The sequence below is a fragment of the Castor canadensis genome, chromosome 4 (genome assembly GCF_047511655.1).
Source record: "Castor canadensis chromosome 4, mCasCan1.hap1v2, whole genome shotgun sequence".
In the NCBI taxonomy this organism is placed as follows: domain Eukaryota; kingdom Metazoa; phylum Chordata; class Mammalia; order Rodentia; family Castoridae; genus Castor; species Castor canadensis.
The window spans coordinates 19,115,811-19,139,039 of record NC_133389.1 but is presented as its reverse complement, the minus strand read 5'-3'; the positions used below and the strand labels follow the sequence as shown (position 1 = coordinate 19,139,039).

Here is a 23,229-nt window from a genome sequence, read left to right as displayed (position 1 = left end):
TGATATAAATTCTGAAGGAGAAATTTTTGTGAGAAGGGGATATATGCGCATTAAAATCTTAATAGCCACGTTGTCATCTTCCAAAAATGTAGAACCACCTAGACTCTCGCCCTACTGTGGGAGTGAGAGCCATTCCCTGCACTTGGTAGCGCTGACCTGTCTTGTTCTTTCCATTACTGCCTTCTGTCTGGGAGACATCAGAGGTGTATCCCCCACTCCCCCCAGTTTGTCTGTGGTTGACACTCTCAGTAGCTCTCTGGAAATTACAGCCCCAAACACTACCTGGGGAGGCCCTGTAAGCAAAGAGAGGCAAGGGTGAATCCAGGAAGGCACTGGCCAGGAATTATGAATATTTACTCCACCTGCCTGGAGCTGTGGGAGGAGAGGGGGAGAAAAAAATTCCATCAGTGTGGCTCTGCTGAAAGTCTGCTCAGTACTAAGAGGTGGTCTTGAATTCATTAACTTGTCAGTGATGTGTGTTGGATCTCTATGTGGGTCCTAGAAAAGGAGTAATGGAGGAGAGACCAGTTTGGGCCTTACTAAAAACGACTACAAAGGTATTAATGAACCCTGTCCACAAATCTCCAAAACTCTAACAAAGAACTGGAAATGTTCTCTATAGGAAATGCCCCTGCTCTGCCCACGAGAAATCTGTTTGACGTCATCCCGCATTGCCCTGGCCTGTTCTGGCAGGAGGAGATGACTACCAGCAGGAATGAGAATGAGCTGGAGAATAGCAGCAGGACAGGGAAACGGCCACAAGGAAGGATTTGAGGATGACTGAAAATACAGGAGTAGGGTTCAAATCCATATCGAGGATAGTAAAGAGTTGAATTGACTCCATTAAAAAAATGGACTTAAGTCGTGTGGTGAAAGAGTGAGATCCCTCCTCAAAACACAGAAGAAACTGCAAGAGAAGAACACTTATTCTGGAAAGCCCTTCTCAGGCTTGGTTTACTCTGTAGCACAGCTCCCTCGGCAAACAAGACTGAGGGGTTACCACCAAAATGCCCATGTGGCCCTCTCAGCAGGGAGGGTGGGGCGGAATACTTTTCTGTTTGTTTCAAAATCTATACAATAAGAACAAGCATTTTAAGTGGTAGGGCCCTCTCTCCCTTTCCTTGTACTAATTATTGCTCCCTATGTAATGCTGTTAAGCCAGGGCTGGACACAGCCCAGTAGAAGATGGGTTTGCATCCATCATCTTTACTCCTTTATGACTGAAGGTCACTGTAAGAGAAGGAGCTGTCCTGCAGAGAGAAGAGAGGTGTCCCCATGCAAATAAATTTCTTGCCCTGGCTTCCTAACCTTCTTTGTTTATTTTTAAGTCCCTGGGTTTGCCTCTTTGAAAAAAATTCTATGCATCCATTTTTATGACTATAAAATTTTATTTCCAATAACAAATAAAGTGCATTAGAACTTTTATCTCTAATCTTAATGGATATACTCTGTTGTTTTCTCTTTTGAACATATTTAATTTCTTGATAAATGAAGAGCAGATGAAAAATGTTGCTCTTTCCCATTGTATGAAGACATAAATAACCAAAAATAATTTGCTTTTAAAGATAGCATCTTTAAATGTGTAACATCTTAACAGTTTAAAAGCCTCATTAGATACTCTGTTATATATTGAGTCCATTTGCTGGGTAATAGGTATGAATAAATCTTGCTTACCTTTTATAAGATTACTCAGTAATATGCAAAATAACTTCATGTTGGTGATTATTGTTTTTTCTTTGTAATTACAGACATATCAAGTGGATTTGAAACCCAATGGGTCAGAAATTATGGTAACGAATGAAAACAAAAGGGAATATATTGAGTACGTATACACACATTTACAACTTCGTCTTTTAATAAATTGAACAGCATACTTGATGTCTCTTCCTGAAACAGCTCATGCATGCCACGCACTTGAGTTTATTGGCTAGTTTTCAGCTATGTGAGTTCCTTTTGATGGGCTTCTGGAAAGTTGAATGGTGGGAAGTTGGCTTGTATCATGATTCCAGTGTACTGCCCTACAGAGAAACAGAGCAGGGTGAAAAGATGGACATTCTTGGGTAATGCTGCACATCCTCTTTGAGTACATGGGTGCCCCATCTAAAATTTAAAATAACAACAATGGAACCCAGTGTCTAGCACACGGTGGTAAAATTAGGAACTACCAATGATAAAACAGTCTCTCTCCTGACTTCTTTTCCATAATGAAAGCCAAGGAAAATGGTTAAAATGCATAGAAGGAATTCAACATGTGTAAGTAAACATAATGAATTTTTCTGATATTTGTAACTTTACTAACCTAACCTCAGCCTCATGTGCTGGAACAAAACATTGAGTCCTTCTGGAAGTCTGGATCTTATGTAATCCTGAACGTTTAGAACAGGCAAAGTCTTTCTTAGTGAGGAACGTTACATTTTCATTTTTGACAGATTCGTATGATTCAAACATAGTTCTCAGCTATTCTGAGGACTCTCTTCCAGTATCCTCTAGTCTTTTCCCATGGTGGAGGGTGGGGGTGGGGGAAGGACGAGGTGAGTGCAACAGGGTTTGGTTCTGGGTCCTGGTTTGTGCCCAGCTGTGGGTTCAACAGTTGTCCAAGCTTGTTTGCACTGAGCTCTCCCTGTCAACAAGGTGGGTCCCTCCTTTCTTCTCACCTGAAATGGGCCACAGGGCTTGAATTCAGAGAATTGCCTGGGAGTCTCAGCATCTTTTAGTGTGATCTGTCCTTCCTCGTTAGGAGAACTGGATTGCAGTGCAGTCTCTACCTGGAGACCCTGGCAAAGAGTGGAACTAGGACTTGGTGGCCTTTCCATTACAAATAAGCTAGAAGTGAACTACTGTGGTGCTTACCTGTCCACATTAATTGGCATGCTTGTTCTGACCTTGGGTGATTTTCGCACGTGACACCTGGCAGATGCTGTTGCCTTTGGAATTGGACATGTACTCTGCATCACTCTTTGCAGTTAATTATTTTAAGGTTCAAATGTGATGGGAACCAGGGCCAGGCAGGGTTTCAGCGAACTTCACAGAGAAAAGTGTGACTAGAATCTCCAGTTGCTGGCTGCCCCTGGCACTGTCCAGGTGCTGAAGAATAGTGTTGGGCTGATGACTGCAGCACTGTAGAGCTGGTGGCACTGAGCACTGGTTATGCTGTGGGCTGCTCCTCCAGGAGTTATTGTCACAGTGCCACTATGGAGGGGGCTGCCCTTCATGTGGACAAAACGAAAGGCCACTGATGAGATCCAGAGTCCACTCATCTTGCAGTGAGTTCTGCTCTGTACCAAACATTGTCACAGGGAAAATGGGTCCAGGAAGACTCTCAGAATCTTACTATTCCTGCCCCAAATTTTGGTATTAAAATTATCAGTGTGCATAATGCACAGAGTAATGGGTACTCTTTACAAACATTGTGTATATCTTCACATACGTGTGGCTGCATGGGCCCATGTCCCTACATGCACAGCACGTGTGCGTCCCTAACCCATGACCTTCCTCCCGTCCTCATGGAGTTGTATTTGTAGAGCAGCTTTAGTGGAGGCAGGGGAGCCGTGTTCTGCTCTTGAAAGCCTCAGTGAAGTTTCGTCGACGTTTCTGTGGTTCATGATCAATAGTGGGTGCACAGCAGCAGGCCCCCTGTTGGTCTTGCCGTTGTGGGGGTGGCTAATTATGTCCCTTTTTATTTCCCCACAGCTTAGTCATCCAGTGGAGATTTGTGAACAGGGTCCAGAAGCAAATGAACGCCTTCCTGGAGGTGAGCGCCGTGACGGGCACAATGATGGGGACACAGCACTGAAGGCCAGCAGAGCTCAGCTCATGCTGTAAACCACTCCAGGATGAGTGTTTGGGTGCACTGCCATCTTTTTTTTTTTTTTAAGTGTTCTCTTGCTTTGCTGCTCTTTTTAATTTGTCTTAACTGTCCTGAAAGAGGACTTTTATACACTTGATCTACAGCTATCACCTTAAAGTTCTCGGTGTATCCAGAGAAGGCCACCCGATGCTGTGGAGCCAGGGCCTAGGAATCTAAAGACTCAGCTAAAACCTGCAGGGCAGTTTACCACAAGGCCATCCCACTGGGGATACTTCCCACTTCTGGAGCCTGCCCTTTCTATCCATGGGTGTATCTCAAAATTCCCCACAGTTTTTTTTCCTGTACTGCTACATGGAAGGCACGTTTTTATAAGCTGGGTTTTTATGTTATACCCAGCCTCCTGGACAGGCTTTCCTGCTGTGGAAGAATGAAGCATGTATCCCCCGGGTGCACATGGTCACTGCTGGGGATGCTCCAGGCCCCTTCCAATGCCCCTCAAAAGTGGGGAAGGAATCACCACTTTAAAAAGTGCTGCACAAAAAGAAGAAAAAGAAAATATATATATATATATATACCATAAGAACCTGAGAATACCCACTAGGATGCAAAATAAAATAATCCCTGTACTTTCAAAAAAAAAAAAGTGCTGTACATTGACCAAAAGTAAAATTCCTTTTAAAATCTGACCATGAGTGTTAGTTACTAAAAAGGTAGCTGGGAAAGACCCCAACTCCACGTTACTCATTTCTGGTGAACCAGTGTGAATTTCTTGTTTGGTGCCGCCCTGGCCTGAGAAGAACACTGAAAAACAAAGTCAGGGCCCAAGGGGTGTAACATGGGAGGGCACATTTCACACTTTGTTTAGATGAGGAACTCCAGAAATCCTGGCCCTGCCCCTGCTAGACCTTGCTTTCAACCCCACACATTGAGAGCCTCGTTCTGGGTCACCCACTAGATAGTGCAAGCCTGAGACCAGAGCCTGGCCTGCTGTCCTCCTGTCCTTTCTACACCAGGTCACACCGCCTCCTTTTGCTTCATCTCCATGCTGTCAGTACATTATTTTTAAATGTGTCTCTTGCACATCTGTAGCCTGTGCATTTTAGGACACACTGACTCATAATAGTGTGTCATAAATGACTTTCAGAATCCACCTGCCTACAATATCCCATATTATAGGGTTTCAAAAATTACTCAAGTCCCTGAACCTTCTAGATTTGACAGTTTTTCAAAACTGTTCTAGTATGACTATTCTGTTTTTATTGGAACTGCAGTTACTTGATACCTCTCTGCTGCATGAATCATCAGTAAAGGATGTATTTTATCTAGCTAACAGAAAAACTTTTCCTGTAACATTTGTCTTTTTTAAGGAAAAGAATGTTTAAAGTGAATTTTTTTCCCTTTCAGGGATTCACAGAACTGCTTCCTATCGATTTGATTAAAATTTTTGATGAAAACGAGCTGGAGGTTTGTATTTTAAATACTATTTTATGTAGATTTTTAAATTATCTCTTATTACTTTGTAAATCATATCTTAATGTACTCTGATCCATGATGTCCAATTGGATACATTTAAGATGAGCTCTATTCCCTTTCTCTTGTGGGGCTTGTTTTCTGGTTTGGGAGTAAGGAACAGCAAAAGTAATCAGTGCTACTTGCCCATCAGAGGGCAGCTATAGGACAGACCCCCTGAGCTGAGATGGGCTCGTGGTTCTGTGATCACAGCAGGTGATTACTGTGTAGGGTGGAGCCCAGATGTGCAGCAGCCCTCCAGGGTTGTAGCACTCCGCTTGCAAGACCAGGTGGCCTAGTATCTTTTACAGCCTCCCCATCTCTACCATGGGGGACTTGGCCTGTACTAGGGGTTATAGAGAAAATGTATCCTTGAACTTGAAGTGATTTATGTTGGGTGAGAAAAACATCAGAAGGCTACCAAATAATTTAGTAGCACAGAAGGCAATTTAAAGAGTTGTCCATCTAAGCTTCTTTGTGTTGCTATAGATCAGAGAGAATAACTTGAAAACCAAGGTTGTGGCTCGCCCTTTGTTGTGTCAAGACACACAAGAGAAGGAAGGAGCCTGTGTCTGTCCACAAGCTGGTGGTGCTGGTCCTTACCGTTTGTCCATTTCACATTCGACAAAGTATGTCTCAGAGACTGGCCTTCTCTACTTTTACCTGAAAGTGGAAGCTTTAGGATAGAGGATGTCATGAAAGTTACTGCTAGTCCTGTGATTTGCACATGGGGTTACTAAGGCAGGGAGAAGTGGACAGCCTCATGGGTTGACCCTGTAGGGTGGTCCCCAGTCAAGGGTAGGACTCTTGTCCTCAGCTTTGGGTGTAGTTCTTTCTATTTTATTCTAGTCCCTCTGCAGGATTGTCATATTCATTGGTCTTCAGAAAACTATCTTAGTGGAGAATTATAGTATAAGAAAGGCAAACCCTAGACTAGTACTAAGTCAAGGAAACACTTATAGCCTGAGTGTCTGTGTTCTGTTCACATGCCTGGGCAGATGAGGTAATTGGTTGTCACCTGAATTGGTTGATCTGGGGGAGATGAGTTCTTGCTGTCATAAGCATTGCTTCTCTTGTGGGCAGGGAGAGTTTCAAATATTCAGACAAGTATTTCTTAGGGGAAACAGCCAGGATGGTGTGCATATCTACAGAGTACAAGGAGATCCATGAGTACAGTGCTTAGGATTGGGGGATGGGGAAAATGGTCAGTGTTTCTAGTATAAAATGCCATGTTCTTGTACAAGGGTTGGCTTGAGCCACCCTCATTAGCTGTACCATCTCTGTGAGCCACCATGCCAGGAGAGTTTCAAACATCTATCCGCATTCACAGATTTCCATGAATTGCAAGCTTACCTGCTTTGTACAGTGACAAAATGCCAGAATGGAGGAAGGGAGATTGTCTCAGTGTAGGATTTCCTCAGCTTTAACCTCAACCTTGTCTTCATCTGAAATTTCTCCTTAATAGTTGCTGATGTGTGGCCTCGGGGATGTGGACGTGAACGACTGGAGACAGCACTCTATTTACAAGAATGGCTACTGCCCAAATCACCCTGTCATCCAGTGGTTCTGGAAGGTAACTCCAGTGCTACAGGCCAGGCCCTGCTTCAGGTTCCTTCCTGAATCAGGACAGACCAAGGTCTACGATGCCATTGTCTGACCTTACTAGGCCTGAAGCTAGAAATTGGGGTTTCAGTACTTGTGTTGTCAAGGAGGGAAAAGGTGGACTGAGGTAGACACCCTAACTGCAGCTTTTCCATAATTTCATTGTGCAGTAGGACTTGAACAAGGTCCCTATGAAAGTACACTGTCCTTCCTTGAGCACTGGTTAAGGCGACTTTTATTTGAGAAAGCCATTGAGTAAGACTCTGAAAAGGAGTTAACTGGCTTCCGGCATCCTGGACCTGAGCCTCTGCAGAGGAAATGAGAATGGATGCTTGCTCAAGGTGTAAACCTGCTGCTGGGCTGGCTTTCCCAACAAGCCATTTCTGTGAAGAAATCATTTTCTTAACTTTCTTTTTTTTAATTCAATAATCATTCCTATCTTTGTATCTCTTAACCAAAGATGTAAATGAAATTTGCTTCTCTCTCATATGGCCAATGATGGCATCCTGCTGGGCTCAGGAGGGAAGCAAAATAGGAAAGGGTTAGATTAAGGGAAGAGATAGTAAGCGAACTAATAAAAAAAAAAAAGACAGTTAATCCTTCTGCAAAAAAAAAAAAAAAAAGGCTGGTTATTTATGTATCAAAAATCTCTGTCTGTTATTAATATTCAAGTGACAGCAGAAGTAGAGAGAAAGAAGAAACCAGACTCTTGCAATCCTACAACCAAATCTCACTCAGCTTTGAGTTTACATTTTTAATAGCTGTTCAAGTAACATTCACAATAAAGCCAATTCAATTGCTATAATTCAGATATTATATGGCACACAGATTGTTTTAGAAGCCTAGTTTTTGCTTCTGTTTTCCTTTTGTAAATAAAATGTTATCTTTAGGGAACTTGTCTGCAATCTGAAACCCCATCTCCTCACCTCAGTTTCCCTAGTGTGGACACTCCTGGAACACTGCATGATTATAGTCAGCTTGGGGCTGGCAGGCCTCAGACACAGAAACCCAGGCTCAGTGCCATCAGAGAGTTGGCTTTGTATATCACTTTTTTTTGGCCTATTGGCAGAAGAAGAAAGAGACCTGGTGACCACTTACTTGCTATGAGTAGAAAGGCTGGGTTGTGATCATTTAAAAAAACAAAGGGGACCCAGGTTTCAGAGCCAGCTGTCTAGGTATCCAGGTCTTACATGGCAGTCAGTATAAGTAAGATTAAGTTTGCCAGCCTGCAAACAGCTGCCTGTGCTGTGTGTCATAGGGGGACATAACAACCTTCTGCCTCTATACCCAGGCTGTGCTACTGATGGACGCCGAGAAGCGGATCCGGTTACTCCAGTTTGTCACAGGGACCTCCCGAGTACCCATGAATGGATTTGCCGAACTTTATGGTGAGCAGCCTGCCTCTGCCTTGCTTCTCCCCCTGTGACAATCTAGCCAGTCATCCCCTCTGGCCTCCCAGGCCTCCCTCTTTCCAGACCAGTGTGCTTGCATCAGTCAAGTAGGGTACTCATGGAGACCTAGCTGGAACAGGAGGGAGCACAGTTTATAAAGTTACTCTTCCCTTTTTTCTTTTCTTTTTTCCTCCTTTCATCTTTTAAAACTAGATTTGCAGAATCACCCTTGTGGTTATAAACTGACTTTAAAAGAGTCCTGTAACCCTTTCAAGTGCAGAAGGGAGGTGGCAGTGTCTGCACTTGCAGGGGTTCTGTCTGTGGCACCTGGTGAACTTCTGTCCTGCCGGGTGGCAGAGTCTGCACCATGAGCTCCTACAGACCTCATGCTTCCCCACAGGAAGTACTGCATGGCAGTGTGACTGTCTCATGACTCACCTGGGCCACCCCTGCCCTGACATCGTGTCTGTCCTTCCTGCCTCCCTTTTCCAGCAAGTCTCACAGCAGCTTTGTCCTCCCACAAGCCCTGTTGACTTGTCTTTGTTCTCTCCAGGTTCCAATGGTCCTCAGCTGTTTACAATAGAGCAATGGGGCAGCCCTGAAAAACTGCCCAGAGCTCACACATGGTGAGTGATGAAACCCTTAGGTGTCAACTGGTGGTGGCTTGGGTACCCAGTTCTGTGTGATGCTGGCCCAGAGGCATAAAATGCTGCGTGTCCTGCCCAGAAATATGTCAGAGTATAAAGTGACAAAGGTGTAGATGAGGATATAAACAGAACAATAAATGCTAGCAAGACTTAAATCATGATTTGAATGGGCCCACTGCACATGAAAGGCTGAGGGCTCCATGCTGCGGAGACTCCTCCAAACCCACCCCTTCCCTGATGGTCTGGGGGTCAGACCATTTGTGGACATGGAAACTCCTAGAGTCTCACAGGGTTGGTTTTTACTTTCCTTAAACTGACTGTTTAGAACTTAGGATAAAATTCCCTGTAGGAGCATTGACAGGTTTTTGTTCCTGTCAATAACCCATAATTCCCTGGAATTTAGTGATAATGTGCTTATGACTGGAGGAGCAGAGAGTGTCTGTAGGTGACCTGTGGCCCTCAGTGGCAAGGGGTGGAGTGCCCTTCCAACTGTAAGGGGAGGAAAGAGCCTTGCATGTTTTCTTGAAAGACACACAACACTCAGCACACAGACAGGTTTGGCCCAATGGGTTTTCAAAGCAGTGATCAACAAGCTTTTGCCCCTTAGGAAGCAGTAGAGTGACTCCTCGGGACACAGTGAGCAGTAGAACCTGCCTGTCTCAAGACAGCCATGCTTTCAAAGCCTGCATTGGCTACCGAGGTGACATGAGCAACTCAACACTCCCCACAGGGGTGCCTCTCTCCACAGAAAGGCCTGCGAGCAGAAGATACCTCTGGAAATTGGCTGCAGGAGGGTTTTGTTTTTGTGCGATCTGCCACTGCTGAGGGTGACATGTTGCAAGCAGCCCTGACCTTTATAGGAAGGATTTCTGCTTCTCTCCTAAGTGGCCTCGCTCCACACAGGCATGGTTGTGTTGTGGCCTAGGAACGGGGATTTGCTGCCGATTCTTAGCAGTAATTCTACAGTGACATTCACCCATGGAGGTATTAGATTCTTCCTGGTTCTAGGAGAACGTAAAATGCACAAGTAAGCTTCAAACTAGAAGCCTGCTTTAGTAGGAAAGCAAAAGCCACTGGTCTGGCTTGCTTTGATGTGACCACTGAGCATCTGACACTTAACAGGCTTCAGTTCACTGTGCTGTAAAAGTCACTGCTTGAATATTTTAAATTACTCTTCATGAAGACTTACAGACCCACCTGCTCTGACAGTAATCTCATTCAGCCCACACCTTACATGAGCAAGCTGAAGTCCACTGAGGACAGTGACCTACCCAGGGTCACCTGGCTCCAAGTAGCAAAGTAGAGCCAGGTTCCTTGAAGCAACAGTATGGAGCACCTGACACCTTCTGGGCCTTGTCTCTGTGTCTGATGGGACTGACTCACATAAGAAATGGGTGATCTGATGAACCATTCTTACAGATAAGGAAACTGAGGCCCAAGGCCTTAGTGATATGGTTTCAGATTTACAATCTAACGCTCCTGTTGGCCCCTTCCCTCCCTCACATCAGTGTGCCTCAAACTTGAATTAGCTGGGCCTTTTATAAAAGGAGAAAGTGGTCACAGACCCTGGAGACTGAGTCTTCAGACCTATGGGAGCTGCAACCCCTGGACCAGAGCAAGCCTCTGGCCTAAGACAGGAGCTACCCCACTCTGTGAAAGGCACTTTCTTGTGCAGTCTGCAGTGGACTTGTTGTCACAGTGAGTGCAGTTATTCTTCTAGATCATCATCAGTATGAAAACAAAGTTGACCAATGCTTTTAGGACTTCTTTAGGCTGCCTACGTGTCCAAGAACCCCAGTCTAGGAGACACAGTGCTGTTCTCTGTCTTTTAACTTTTACTGGATGTTATAAAATCTGCATGGCGCTCAGTGGGACTTGTTCATGAAGAATTAAGGCCTGGGCATGCAGTTGTATCTGTTTCTTACTGGGAAATGGGTGTCCCTGAAAGCAGGAAAAATTGTTTGGCTTGGATTTGGAATTACATACCAGTGCCTGGAGAGGGCCACTTTTAAATGCAATGGTGAGGGTCCTCGTAACAGGCAAGATCTGGGTTTCAGAGCCAGCTTAGGACTGACTGACTCTCCCACTCCCTGTGTGACAAGCTACCTAACCTGCCTGTGCATTAGGCTCTTCCTCTATAAAACAAATGATTGCCTCCCTTCCGGGGCTAATGGCTAGGGTTCAGTGGGTAAAACAGGTACAGTTCTGAAACAAGGCTAGCTCCAGAATGCTAGCCCTTAAATGGTCATGAGCTGGGCAAGGGCGTGGTGGTGTTCAGGCAGCAGCCCTCCCCAGTCAATGTTGAATGAATAACAACACTGACCACCATCACCATCTTTGGATCACTTGCTACTGGCCCCCTTTATGCATATTCTGATTTGACTCTCCCTGTACCCACCGGCAATTTCCCTTTTTCAGAGTTAAGCAAACAGTGCAGAGGGTAGAGGTGAGGTGACTTGCCCATGGTCACATAACCAGCAATTGGCAGAGGCAGAATTTGAACTTGGTCCTGTAAACAAGTTAGTTCAGTTGCCTGCAGAGGTCATCCATTCATCTGAAGAACTCACTCTTGCCACAGTGGTTTGTGGCCCCCAGCTGAAGCCTCCTAATACGTGGGAACTTTTTGATAAATGCAGCTCCTCACTCCAAATTTCACTGGCTTGCCTGATTCTGGATAGCTGGGTGACTTAGTGTTGGCATTCTGGGGCCGCAGTATTCCTAGGAGTGGCTTTGCCTCCCCGTTTCAGGACCTTCCTCTGCAGAGTGGAGGTAACCTTACCTGCTTTGTAGGCTTGTGATGCAAACAAAGCAGTGATACAGAGGAGAGTGCCAGACTCAGGCCTGATGGAGAGCAAGCGATGCCTTGGGGCTCGGTAGAGTCCTAGTCCAGCCCAGCCGTCCGTCACTCCTGTGCTCCATGGGGTTTGAATCTCACTGTGATCTTATCTCCCTCCCTCCAGACGGAGGGTTCATGGATTGTTTTGTCTCCTCTGTAGATTGAATAGCCTGTTTGGTTTGGACAGTTTCATTGCTAGAATTTATGTTTTAATAAATCAAAATGTGTCTATGAGACCTGGCCTGCTGGCTCACACCTGTAATCCCAGCTACTCAGGAGATGGAGCTAGGAGGATAGCAGTTCAAGGCCAGCCAGGACAAAACAGTTAGCAGACCGCATCTCAAAGAACAAGAACATGCCTGTGCTCCCAGATACCCAGGTGGCATAGGTAAGAGGATGATGGTCCCAAGCCGGCCTGGGCGAAAACACTAGACCCTATCTGAAAAACCCTAAAAGCAAAAAGAACTAGGGACATGGCTTAAGTGGTAGAGCACTTGCCCAACAAGCCAAGTTCCTAAACTGTAGCTACGGCACCAAATGCCCCATTGCCATTAGCCAAGTCTAGGAAGTGTTACTGTGACTGCAGAGTACAAGTAGTGACCGCCTACCTACACCTTCTGTTCCCTTCATAGCTTTAATCGCCTCGACTTACCTCCATACGAAACCTTCGAAGATTTACGAGAGAAACTCCTCATGGCCGTGGAGAACGCTCAAGGATTTGAAGGGGTGGATTAAGGCCTTCAGCCTCCATGGCACGGTCCGCCCAGCAAGTTCCTCGTGCACTTTTGCATTTGCCTAACAGACTTTTGCAGAGCCAGCACAGACAGCAGCTACACAGCCCGGCCTGGCTCTGGGAGCCGAACCTCCTCCGGGCCCAGCCCAAGTTCCACCGCGGGGACACAGCCCTGGCTCGACTCCCACCTCTTCCACCACCAGTGCTCAACTGGTTGATATGTACACTAACTACATTTCCGGAGGACTTGTCCTATTTATGTGTGCCTCTGCAGGCAAAGCCCTTAATAAATATTTTGCATACTTTCTGAGACAATGAATGGGATTAATCACTCTACAGGTATAGTATTACAACTCATGTTTACTTTTTTAAATGATTTAGATCGATTCTCAGATTTTATTTCATTACAATTAAAGATGTCTCATGTACTTGGAAAAGTGAGCATTTTTTTTGTATTTGGATTTCACACCAAGCTTAATGTCAGTGACATTTTTATTTTTGAAGTACTTTCACACTCTCACTCTCTACTTTATTAGACTCAGAAGACTAATTTTTGTCCAAAAACCTTCTACAGACAAGTACTTTGAGAGAATTTCAAGTACAACATTGAGCATAATGAGCATTTTTTCCATAGAATGAAGATAAACTGGACATTGCTTTTTTTTTGTACAAATTTAGATAATAGCCACAGGCTGAGAGAATTGTAACATAGCATGATCTATTTGTGTTAACTTGAAAGGAATCACACCATTATTCCTTAGAAGTCATGATGCGTGCTATCACACAGAGATAGGGTTGAACTAGCATTTTTCGTCAGAGAAATTCCCAAACCTTTCCTGTTGCTGTACAGTCATCCTCTCCTTCTCTTTGCTGTTTGTGGTAGCGACATTTTGAATGAAACTGCACTGCTTGATTTGAGCCTATGGAAGCCAGAACCATCCAGTGTCCTGTCTGTGTGTTTGCTCATGGTAGCTTTCTCCCATTCTTGCTCTAACGTCACCGATTCTGAAGGCACTTTATGTACTACATGGAGGTCATGCCTAGTTTTGTCTTTGTTTTTTATCAGAAGCATTCGATGTGATGGTTCTTTTTTCTCCCTACACACGGCATTCTGGTACAATGTACCCGTTGTTAATCTGGCTGCTGGTGTATAAAAACCCGGATGTAGAGCTGAGCCTACAAACCTGTCATCTCTGGTTGTTTTGTGATTTCTACTCGACTACAAGGATTTACTTAATATACACTTAACTGAGTTTTGTTACATATGACTTCTTGCTGCATGCTTCAGTACTGTGCACTGTGTGAGTCGTGTCTATCACGTGCTAGAGCAAAACTGGAAGGAAAGATGTGATGTGATCCACTGGGGTCAAGCCATTAAGCTGGCAGAGCCAGTGGCAGAGGATTCAGGGTGACTGCAGTTTGGTTCTTTTCCACTTGTAAGTCTCTGTTGCAGAATTTTGTCATGTTTTTAGAAGATGGCTAGACAACGTGAGTGATGGGTAATCCCGCTGGCCTGTTAACTTGTGTTGTTCTGCTCCTGTTACGCGGTTAGGGGACACTGGAAATTTGATTTTTTGCCAGTTGTAGATAAGACCAAAAAACAAAACTGTGGTTTTAAAGTCTCTGTTATGTAAGAAGGACCTCTGGTATAAGAAGTTACTCACATTTCTGCCCTGAGAAGTCCTTCCTGGATGGCTGTTGTGTGTGGAAGAGTACAGAGGCCTAAATTTCAAAAAGAAGGTGGATTCTAAAAGCTGAGAATTGGCTCCTTTTCATGGAGCTTTAAAATATCTGGTAAAGTTCAGAAATCTTAACTGTTAATCTTAACTGTTAAGTAATTATTTAAAAAAACAATGTTCATTATTTTTTACTTTTTCCCTTATAGTCAACATAACACAAAAAAAAAAAGAAAAAAACTTTTTTTGTAACCTTCATAATCCAAAGCCAGTTCTATTTCAGAATCCTGCCAAAGCCTGAGCTGGGCGGCATGCTTTGATGGGTTTTGAGAATGATCGTGTAATTATAGGATGAGAAATCGGATTCTAGTCCAAGAACTGGGATTCTTCTGTCATTTTGTAAGCTGTATATTGAAAAAAAAAATCAGATTATTCACTAAATGCAAACTCGGCCAAGTATTGAAAATATGAAAAGAGAAACTTCTGTAATCATTTCTAAGCCAAATCCAAAAAGAGTTAATACTGCTGTGAATATTTGAAAGGTGATAATTGTTAGTGACACTGCAGTTCTTATGTCCTTAATCATATCTGATTTTAACAACTAAATACTCCTGGATTTGGCTATTGTTTTTTTTTAAACTCAAAATAGTCCTAAATAATTTGTTAAGCTTCACTCTTTGCCTAAAATGCCCCTGGGTCTTGTCTCCAGATCTCAAGGTCTGCTTTTGGTCATCTTTGTGATGTAGTTGTAAGTGGCAGAAAATGCACTGACAGCAGCTTGATGAGTCCCCCTGGGCCTCCCTGCTCTGGGCCAGCCTGGAGGAGGAAGGCTGTCCTGCCTGTCCTAGCAGTTATACTCACTGCTCCACACTCTTGAGGTGTCTCTCTGATGCCTGCTTCTCCCAGGCCACACAGATCACTACAATCCCATCCCTCTGGCTCCTTGAGAAGGGACAATTGTTGAGGGCCTTTTATTATGACACTCTGTAGTGTGGGCCAGGGCTCACAGGACTCTGAGCATCACTTGGCTGCCTTAGGTGTTTCTGTACCTGCCCTCGTTGGTCTGCAGGTGAATTTGGATTAACTTCAGACAGTGTGCTGCTTCTCCTGCCCACTGCATCTGGAACGGGCAGCAGGAGACATTTGTCTATCTACAGTTTATTTGACTCTGTGTACCTTCCTTGTTCGCCTGAGACATTCACCATTCTTTATTTCTTTGTAGCCAGTCCTTTTTACTCCCCACAACAAGAACTGGAGATGCTTGCTTAATTTTTGTTTCCAAAGCCCTTTAGTAGGTGACATCAAATATTCCCTAAATTAAGGTGATGAATGATACGATATATGTGACAAGGATTATTCCTTCTACAGAAGGACCTAGTAGCAGATTTGGGGAAATAGTTAGCAAAATATTTGAGCCACTCTCTGCAGCTCACATAGTTGCACAGACAGCATAACATGTATCCCTGCCCTTCAGTCTTGCCAGGGTCCCAGTTTTACTCTCTTGAAAGCCAAGTTCATATAAGCAACTTCTAATTGTGCTACAGTTACCAGTTGGCTCTCGTATTTTCCTAATTGTCTTATATCTCACCTCTGGAATTTTGAAGTCTACAAAGGAAGAGAGCCTGGGTTTGTCAGCTGTCCAGCCCCTCCCCACTGGGCTGGCTGTCCTCTCCCCTCCTCATCTCCCCTGCCTCAGTGCCCCGAGGGAAATGCTGACTGATGTCATTTTCTGCCTGGCCAGTAGGGGTGCTGCAGTGCAGGGTCACTGCCAGCCCCACTGCCTCCTGGCCCCCAAGAAGATCACGCACTACCTCTGTCTCATTCAGGCATTGGGGTACATCCTAACTCATGTCAAAACTGCCAATTTCAGGACTGAGTTGTATTAAAAAGAACAAAAACCTTATAAACTCCACTTTGTACTTTAGCTTTTAAAACGGGGAAGAAAATGTGATATACTTTGGACCACTTTTTTAATTTCTATAAGCCTTAATGAACAGTGTATATACACTTGCATACACACACACTCCACCCCAGAGTATAGTTGTCCATGTGTCAGAGGAAATGCTGTAGCATTAGGACGTGAGCCTGTATAATGTTTTCTAGAAAAGGGATAGCTTTCTGTGGGTACAAAATTTTCCAAGAAAACTTCTCATTCAGCGTCTATCCTTTGTTTAAGATGTTGCGCTCAAAGCAATGCATGTTAAAAATGCATGTCTCTGTTGGTTTTATGTTTGTAAGGAGTAATGGTAGGAATCTAAGGACATCACTATTGGTGCCTGACCTAGTGTACTTCATTCTTGACCTTGTATCAGTGCATCCAAAGCCTTCCTTGTGACCATAACCTGTGTCAGCAGGTGTTCGTGTTCCTTTGCAAGCCAGGCAGGCCCTCGTTCTCACACTGATTTCACCTAGATCGCCATAGTTTCATTCATGTTAATTCTGTGTGACGTTCTTCCTTTACTACTCTGTATGTAACAGAAATACATATATACATAGATATGCTGTCCAAATACACATGTATATATGTGTATAGCATTTTTACACCTTTATGAGTAATCTGGCCTCAAAAGCAAGTAAGAGCTTAGTCCTCAGTTTTCTCCAAGCTGTGTTCTGAGAATTCTGACCCTCGGAGCCTGAGAGAATCCTAGGAGCAAGGTGTTAATTTGCTGTCATTCCTTAATTCAGAATTTATTCTCAAATGAAACATGAAAAAAATAGTGGCGTTTAAGGTGAAAAGAGTTTTCAAGCACTCCAAATGAATTCTCCTCGTTCTGTAACTTTTTATTGTAGACTCACCTCCTAATACAAAGCCAAGTCCTATTTGATACAGTGGTCAAAACCAAACTACCTTCAAGTTTTTTTAAGACAACTTAGGGATAATGCTCATTTTCACAATCAAAATAGCTTTAAAATACAGTTGAATTTGATACACACAGGAAATGTTTTGTTTAAGAACAAGTCCTTTTTTGCTTTTCTTTCTTCTTGGAAGATCTAAAGAGAAATTGTAGCTTGTTTTCCTGACAGCAAAAGAATAATGTGACAAAATGAGGTCGTTGTAAAGAAGTGATGCAACATGTCAAATATTTAATAAAGAATTATGGAAGCTGGAATATTTTCTACATCAAGTATTATGGGTTGTCTGATTTCAAGCTTCTTCGTGAATGCGTCGTCCTAATCGTGTTGGGGGTTTCAATGCAGGTGAATTTACAGTATGTTCATCTTAATGTCTACTAAAAGTCCCACACTCCAGGTGTAAACATGGCGCAAGCACATTTGTCCTCATCTTTTTATTGCACTTAAGAATTACTAATTTTATACAACACATGTATAATCCATACCTGCTCGTTCCTGGAAAGGCAGATATCCTCTTTTTTTAATCAGACTAACCCTCAACCTGGAGACTTGGTGAGGCTCACTAGCGAAGCAAGCCATGTGCTTCCTGGAAAAATAGCTAGACCTCGAGCCAGTTCCCTGGTAAAACTCAAATCAACCCTAGTACTGACCCGCCTCTCCATGTTCCTAGCTGTCCCCTCCGGGACTGCCAGGAGTGACATCCAAGCAGGACCCTGTGTCACAGTTCTTGCGGTAGAAGTAGATAAGCTTGCTGGAAATCTGCTGCCAGCACCAGGAGCTCCTGCCACTTCACCCAGGCTGACAAGGACATAGGTTCAGGAAGACAGAGCCACCGTGAACTCTTACATGTTTGTTCTTAGAGAAAAATGCAAGGTAGGATGAATAAATTACATCACTAACGCAGTTGACAGGATGGTAACCTGGTAAGCAACCTGTTCTGATGACCAAGAGTGATGCAGGAATTTGAGCACAGGTGTCCCAAAATTCTAGGACTAGCTCTAGCAGGGTTGGCTCTGAGGAACCACATTCAAAGGGGTCCCCAGGGGTGAGAACAAAAAAGCCACTTTCTGATTCCTAAAGTCCCTCATCTGAGAGAATACTTCTCAAAATGGTAGATTTCCAGAGGACTGGGGCTGTGAGTTCTCTGGCTTGAAGGAGCAGGAGGGGTGGCCCATGTTTTCTCCCCAGCTTTGTAAACCACAGCCTGGTGCTGGGTGAGGAGAAACCTCTACTCCTCTGTGAGGAAAGTGCTTAACTTGCAAGTTTGCTCGGAAGGAGTGTTCCAGTGAGAGTAATCACACCACCAAGTGAGCAGACAAAAGCTGAGTGCTGTAGAGTGGAATGTAAGGCCCATTTGTGGCCTAGAGGGGCAGGGCCTTGCATGACCTGGCGGAAGGGCACCAGGCAGCCCTCCAGCCAGCTCTTGGCACACTCTGTGGTTAAAGGCAAATACAGGCAATTTCTAAGTAATGACCTTCTTGGCAGGCAGGTACTAGAATCAGGATATTTTCAATCCTGCTTTGCCTTATCCAGCGTGAATGCCAAGGCAAACTAAAGGTGAAGATTCTACCTATCCTGCAACACCCAGAGCCGGTCACACTGGAATTATGTGATCACGGGAGGTGCAATAGAAGGGCACCGGCTCGTCCAGTGCCCTTATTGGTTCTTGCCCTTAATCTCACAGTATGTGACTAATTACATAGGCTTAGAGGACCAGGTTTTCATTAAGTCTGGAACAGGATCTGTTCTAATTTGTGTCCTTAGGAACTTCTAAAGCTGCTTGCACAGATCCATAATGGCCACACTGAGCATTTCTGTAAGCAAGGACAGAGAAGGAGACAGACCTAGCATCCCTCAGTGGTACGGCCCTTGCACAACAGGGCAAGACAGAGCACAGGTTGGCACTGTCGAGAGAAGAGGCCAAAGAGCCCCAGGGGGAAGTGCTAGGTCAACCCTGGCTGTGCTCACCCAGGCGACCCCACAGGCTCCAAAGCTGTCGCAGGTGAGGTCACAGATGCTTGTGAAGAACCCAAACCCACTGCCAGAAGCACATCTGCACAGTGGAGCTGAGGTCCAGAAACATCTGTAAAAAGTTGTCTTTCTCCCCAGAGGCCTGATCTCGCCCCCTGACTACCGCCTCACTCCCTCTGGGATTCTCATTTTCTTCCTCAAAATTCAGGAGAGGCTTCCAGCTGCAATGAAACCAAAAGAGGCTGCATGTGGGAGCAGGGGCTCCCCAGCCTGGAACCTGCTGTATTCTGTTGCACAGTCACCTGGACAGCAAGCTGCAGGATGGGAGCAGCGGATGCAGTCCGTAGGCTGTGACAGCCCTGCCACACACATGGCACAGATGTGGCACTTCAGCCACCCTGCACTGGCCTCTTGCACCAAGGTCCTGTTATCACATGATGATGGCAGAGAACAAAGAGCTTCAGTTTTCTCTCTCTCTCTCACTGTCACTTTGCCTCTTTTTTGGCTTATAGTTGTCTTTGGAAGATAAATATTCAGTCCATACAGCTCAAATTCCCTCTGGAAGCTCTTTCCTACAGAGTGGCCAGGTCAGTCCTGTTATAGGACTGGGCGTGGTCCTCTCAGTCCCCTGGGGAGCTTTGCAAGTGCTCCAGGGCCATGGGACCTCGTGCTGGTCCTCCCACCCTGGCCCCTGTCTTCAATGCTCTCTGGAGCCTCACCCTGCAACCCTGAGGCTCTAGCCAAGGTCACTCTGCCCTCACCGTAGCACTCCCACAGGCTTCTCGACCACTTCTGTGTCTCCCAAGGCCCTGCCACTCTGTGCTGCTCACCTGTGTCTTCGAGCACCTGGCACAGTCCTTGAGGGAACATGGGATACAAGGCTTTGCTGCTTCTGGCTCTCCTCCCACCCTATCTGGGGGCTACGTGTTTCCTCTTGCCAAGGCCACCATGGTGGGACAAGGGGACTCAGAGACAGAGTAATACCCCAAATCTGAGTTCAGATCCTTGACTCCCCACACCAAAGTCAGTTTCTCTCTTTACAGACTCCTCAGGGGGCCCCCAGGTCTTTGGTAAAGTCTGTAATATGAACCATCTTAATGCAGAAAGAGAATAGACAGAAGTTGCTTGGCCTGGTGTTCAGCACCATTTGCTCCCTCAGGACTAAAGACAGTCCATTTTGAGTCTCAAAGCACAATGACTTTCCCCGTTAACATTTTACGAGCATTTGTAAAGATTTGGGAAAGGTAACGGTATTGTACAGCCAACACCTCTACCCATCCTCACCACCTAGACAACACCTCCACCCTTCTAGTGCTTGTCTTACCACCTACCCATCACCTACCCACCTTCTGCCCCTTGGGACCACCAAAGCATTGCAAAGTAAACCACAGACTTCCATACCACCCCCCAAATACCCCAGCATATCGTGGACTAAAGTCTTTTATTAAGATTTCTTGGGGCAAAAGTCACGTACAGTGAAATCCACAAATCTTAAGTGCACACTCACTAAAGCGTGACACCTAATGCACATGTAACCCAAACTGCTATTGCCCAAAAAGTTCCTTCAAGCCTCCTCCAACTCCATCCCCAGCCCCACGTCTCAGAGCCGCTCCGAAATTTTTCAATGTTAATTTTGCCTGTTCTAGAATTTTATATGGAACCATATAATTTATTCCAAAAATTTTTATTTCCGTTGGTAGCTATGCTACCTTGAAGAAATCAAATTTATTAAGTCAATTGACTGGAAGTCACAGGACATTTGTAAAAGGAAAAAAAAAGTCAGTTTAATGTCTAGATAGGAGCGGAGCATGGTGGCTCATGCACCTGTCATCCACAGATCTGGGAGAAGCAGAAATAGGACAGTGATCCAGACCAACTGGGCATAAAGTGAGACCCTGCCTCAAAAATAACAAACAGCAAAAAAAAGGCTAGTGGAGTAGCTCAAGTGGTAGAAAACCTGCCTAGCAAGTGTGAGGCCCTAAGTTCAAACCCTACAGTACACAGTACTGCCTGGTGTGTGTGTGTGTGTGTGTGTGTGTGTGTGTGTGTGTGTGTGTGTGTGTGGACAATTAGGAACCCCATTTCACATGGAGCGGGAGCAGGACAATCCACTTTGCAAACGTACAGTTACCTTGTGGGATGTTTGAGCCTTGATCACTTCTGTACAACATCTTGAACTTCCAGGTTGAGCTGGTGGAGTGGTGGAGGTGGTAGAGCACCTGCTTAGCAAGTGCGAAGCCCTGAATTCAAACCCCAGTACTGCCAAAAAAAAAAAAAAAACCAAAAGAACTTCCAGGTTGGAATCCAGTTTTCGTGATGGGTGGGTACCAGTGACTCAAGCCTGCTGAGAGTGGCCTGGATTGTTCTGCAGTTCCCTAGCTCCCACCTGTCGCGATCCTGAGGAGGGAAGAAGGCATGAGCTTTTAGTCACAGCAGGTTAGTGCTGCAACGCGCAATCCCCAAACTGCTCAGCTCCTGCTTGGTGAAGGTGTTATTTCCCCAGTCCTGGGTAGGTAAGAACAGATGCTCCTTCACGCAAACCTTCAGGACCTTGGGTGCCCTCCCTTGATGGCCCCTCAACCCTGTGGGACAGGACCCTCTGCAATGTATGGGCACAGCAGGGAGAAGAGCCTGGGGAAGATGGTGCAGGAAGACTGGTCCTGGAAAGGCAAACCCTCTGCCCCTGTCCTGGCCAGAAGCCAGATACATGGCTATACTTAACTGCAGAGGAAGCTGGGAGACATCTTGTGGCACCGAGAGGAAATGGGAAGGAATTTAGGACCAACAACCCAAATTTTGTCATTAAGAGTTTATCTTCAGGCCTGGCACAATGGCTTACACCTATAATCCCAGCCACTCAGGAGATGAAGATAAGGAGGATCCCAGCTGGAGGCCAGCCTGGGCAACACAGCTGGACATGGTTGTACATCTGTAATTCCAGCTATACGAAAGGCATAGATAGGACGATTGTGGCCCATGGCCAGGCACAGACAAAATCAAGACCCCATCTGAAAACTAACCTAAAGCAAAAAGGGCTGGAGACATGGCTCAAGTGGGAGAGCACCTGCTTAGCAAGTGTAAGGCCCTGAGTTCACACCCAGCTATGGCCAACGTAAAAAAAAGAATTATCTTCAGCCTTCAGGATTGCTTGCAGAGTGGTGCTGTCCTTGGGACAGTGACAATGCTGCTCATATCTTCAGTTTACTTGCTTATGATTCCACTACTACTCTCCATAGAGCTCCAATCAGCCTAAGGAGCTAGATACTGTTAGCCTCGATTTGCATACAAGGAAACAGGCTGAGCTTAAGAGAGCTGCAGAGTGGCCTGGGAACCCAGGCTTTCTGACCCAGGGGCACTGTTCAAGTACTGATTGTCCTGCCCAATCACCCTCCCTCCTGCCCAATCACCCTCCCTCCGTCTAACCTCCTAGCTCAGTAAAGAGCCAATAAACTCATTTATACTGCAGTGTAAATGACTGATAGGCTAAACACATGACCTCTTCCAGAAGTGGTTTTATTTTAACGAATGCTAAAGGCAATGCTTGGCTTAAGTCAAAAGGAGTAAAGGTCAAAATGATGACATTTAGGTATCAGTGAGTTGAATAAGGGAGGTTTCTGAGGACAGGGGACCTGCACCAGGTCACTAAATCCACTGTAAATGTGGATATTCTACACATGTGGAAAGGTCACACAGCTCAGCACCTCACAGGAGCTGCACATAGGACAGAGCCCTCTCTCCCAGCTCCAGCCTTGCCTCCACCACAGAGCAAGGGCCTCACGTTTACCAGGTCCTTGCACAAATATCCCTTTGTGCACACATCTGGAAGGCCAAAGGGACCAGAGACTGAAAACTGAATTTTTCACCCCCAGGAATGTTTGATAGGATGCCAGGATGATGATGTATTTATAAAAGTGTTTCCGTTTGATAAAGAATTTTAGATATTAACTTACATTTAATGTCATTTATCTCAGAAAGTGTGTTTGGAATTTGTCTTGGATGCTAACCATTTAGCTCACTCATCAGGTCTCAAGTGTGAGGCCTGGGGTCTTGTCCTTCCCTCACCCTCTGCTGCCCGGACCTCAGCCCCTTCCTGGCCTTCTGTTGACTTAGGAGATCCTTGCTGGTTTATCGGTGACATTAGCAAGGGAACATGGCAATCCCACATGTTAACATTAACGTTAAATAACAGCCAGGCCTCTGAAC

The 23,229-nt window shown here is 45.1% G+C and overlaps 1 protein-coding gene and 1 long non-coding RNA gene across 13 annotated transcripts in view; one reads left to right on the top strand and one right to left on the bottom strand.

The window, feature by feature from the left end:
• The window catches only part of Nedd4l (NEDD4 like E3 ubiquitin protein ligase), a 297,017-nt gene extending 279,694 nt beyond the window's left edge, over nt 1-17,323 (top strand). For all 12 annotated transcript variants that reach the window (XM_074069742.1, XM_074069745.1, XM_074069743.1 and 9 more), the window contains 7 exons: nt 1,749-1,822; nt 3,691-3,751; nt 5,213-5,272; nt 6,783-6,890; nt 8,211-8,307; nt 8,864-8,936; nt 12,426-17,323. In XM_074069742.1, coding sequence (XP_073925843.1) covers nt 1,749-1,822; nt 3,691-3,751; nt 5,213-5,272; nt 6,783-6,890; nt 8,211-8,307; nt 8,864-8,936; nt 12,426-12,528 — 576 coding nt within the window. In that variant the 3' untranslated portion in view covers nt 12,529-17,323. The remainder of the gene's footprint in view (nt 1-1,748; nt 1,823-3,690; nt 3,752-5,212; nt 5,273-6,782; nt 6,891-8,210; nt 8,308-8,863; nt 8,937-12,425) is intronic.
• LOC141422465 (uncharacterized) lies at nt 13,427-22,501 on the bottom strand. The gene is made up of 2 exons (XR_012447019.1): nt 22,047-22,501; nt 13,427-21,423 (listed from the first exon to the last, which is right to left on the bottom strand). It is a non-coding gene; the product is annotated as an uncharacterized lncRNA (long non-coding RNA).
• Between the last annotated feature and the right edge of the window lie 728 nt (nt 22,502-23,229).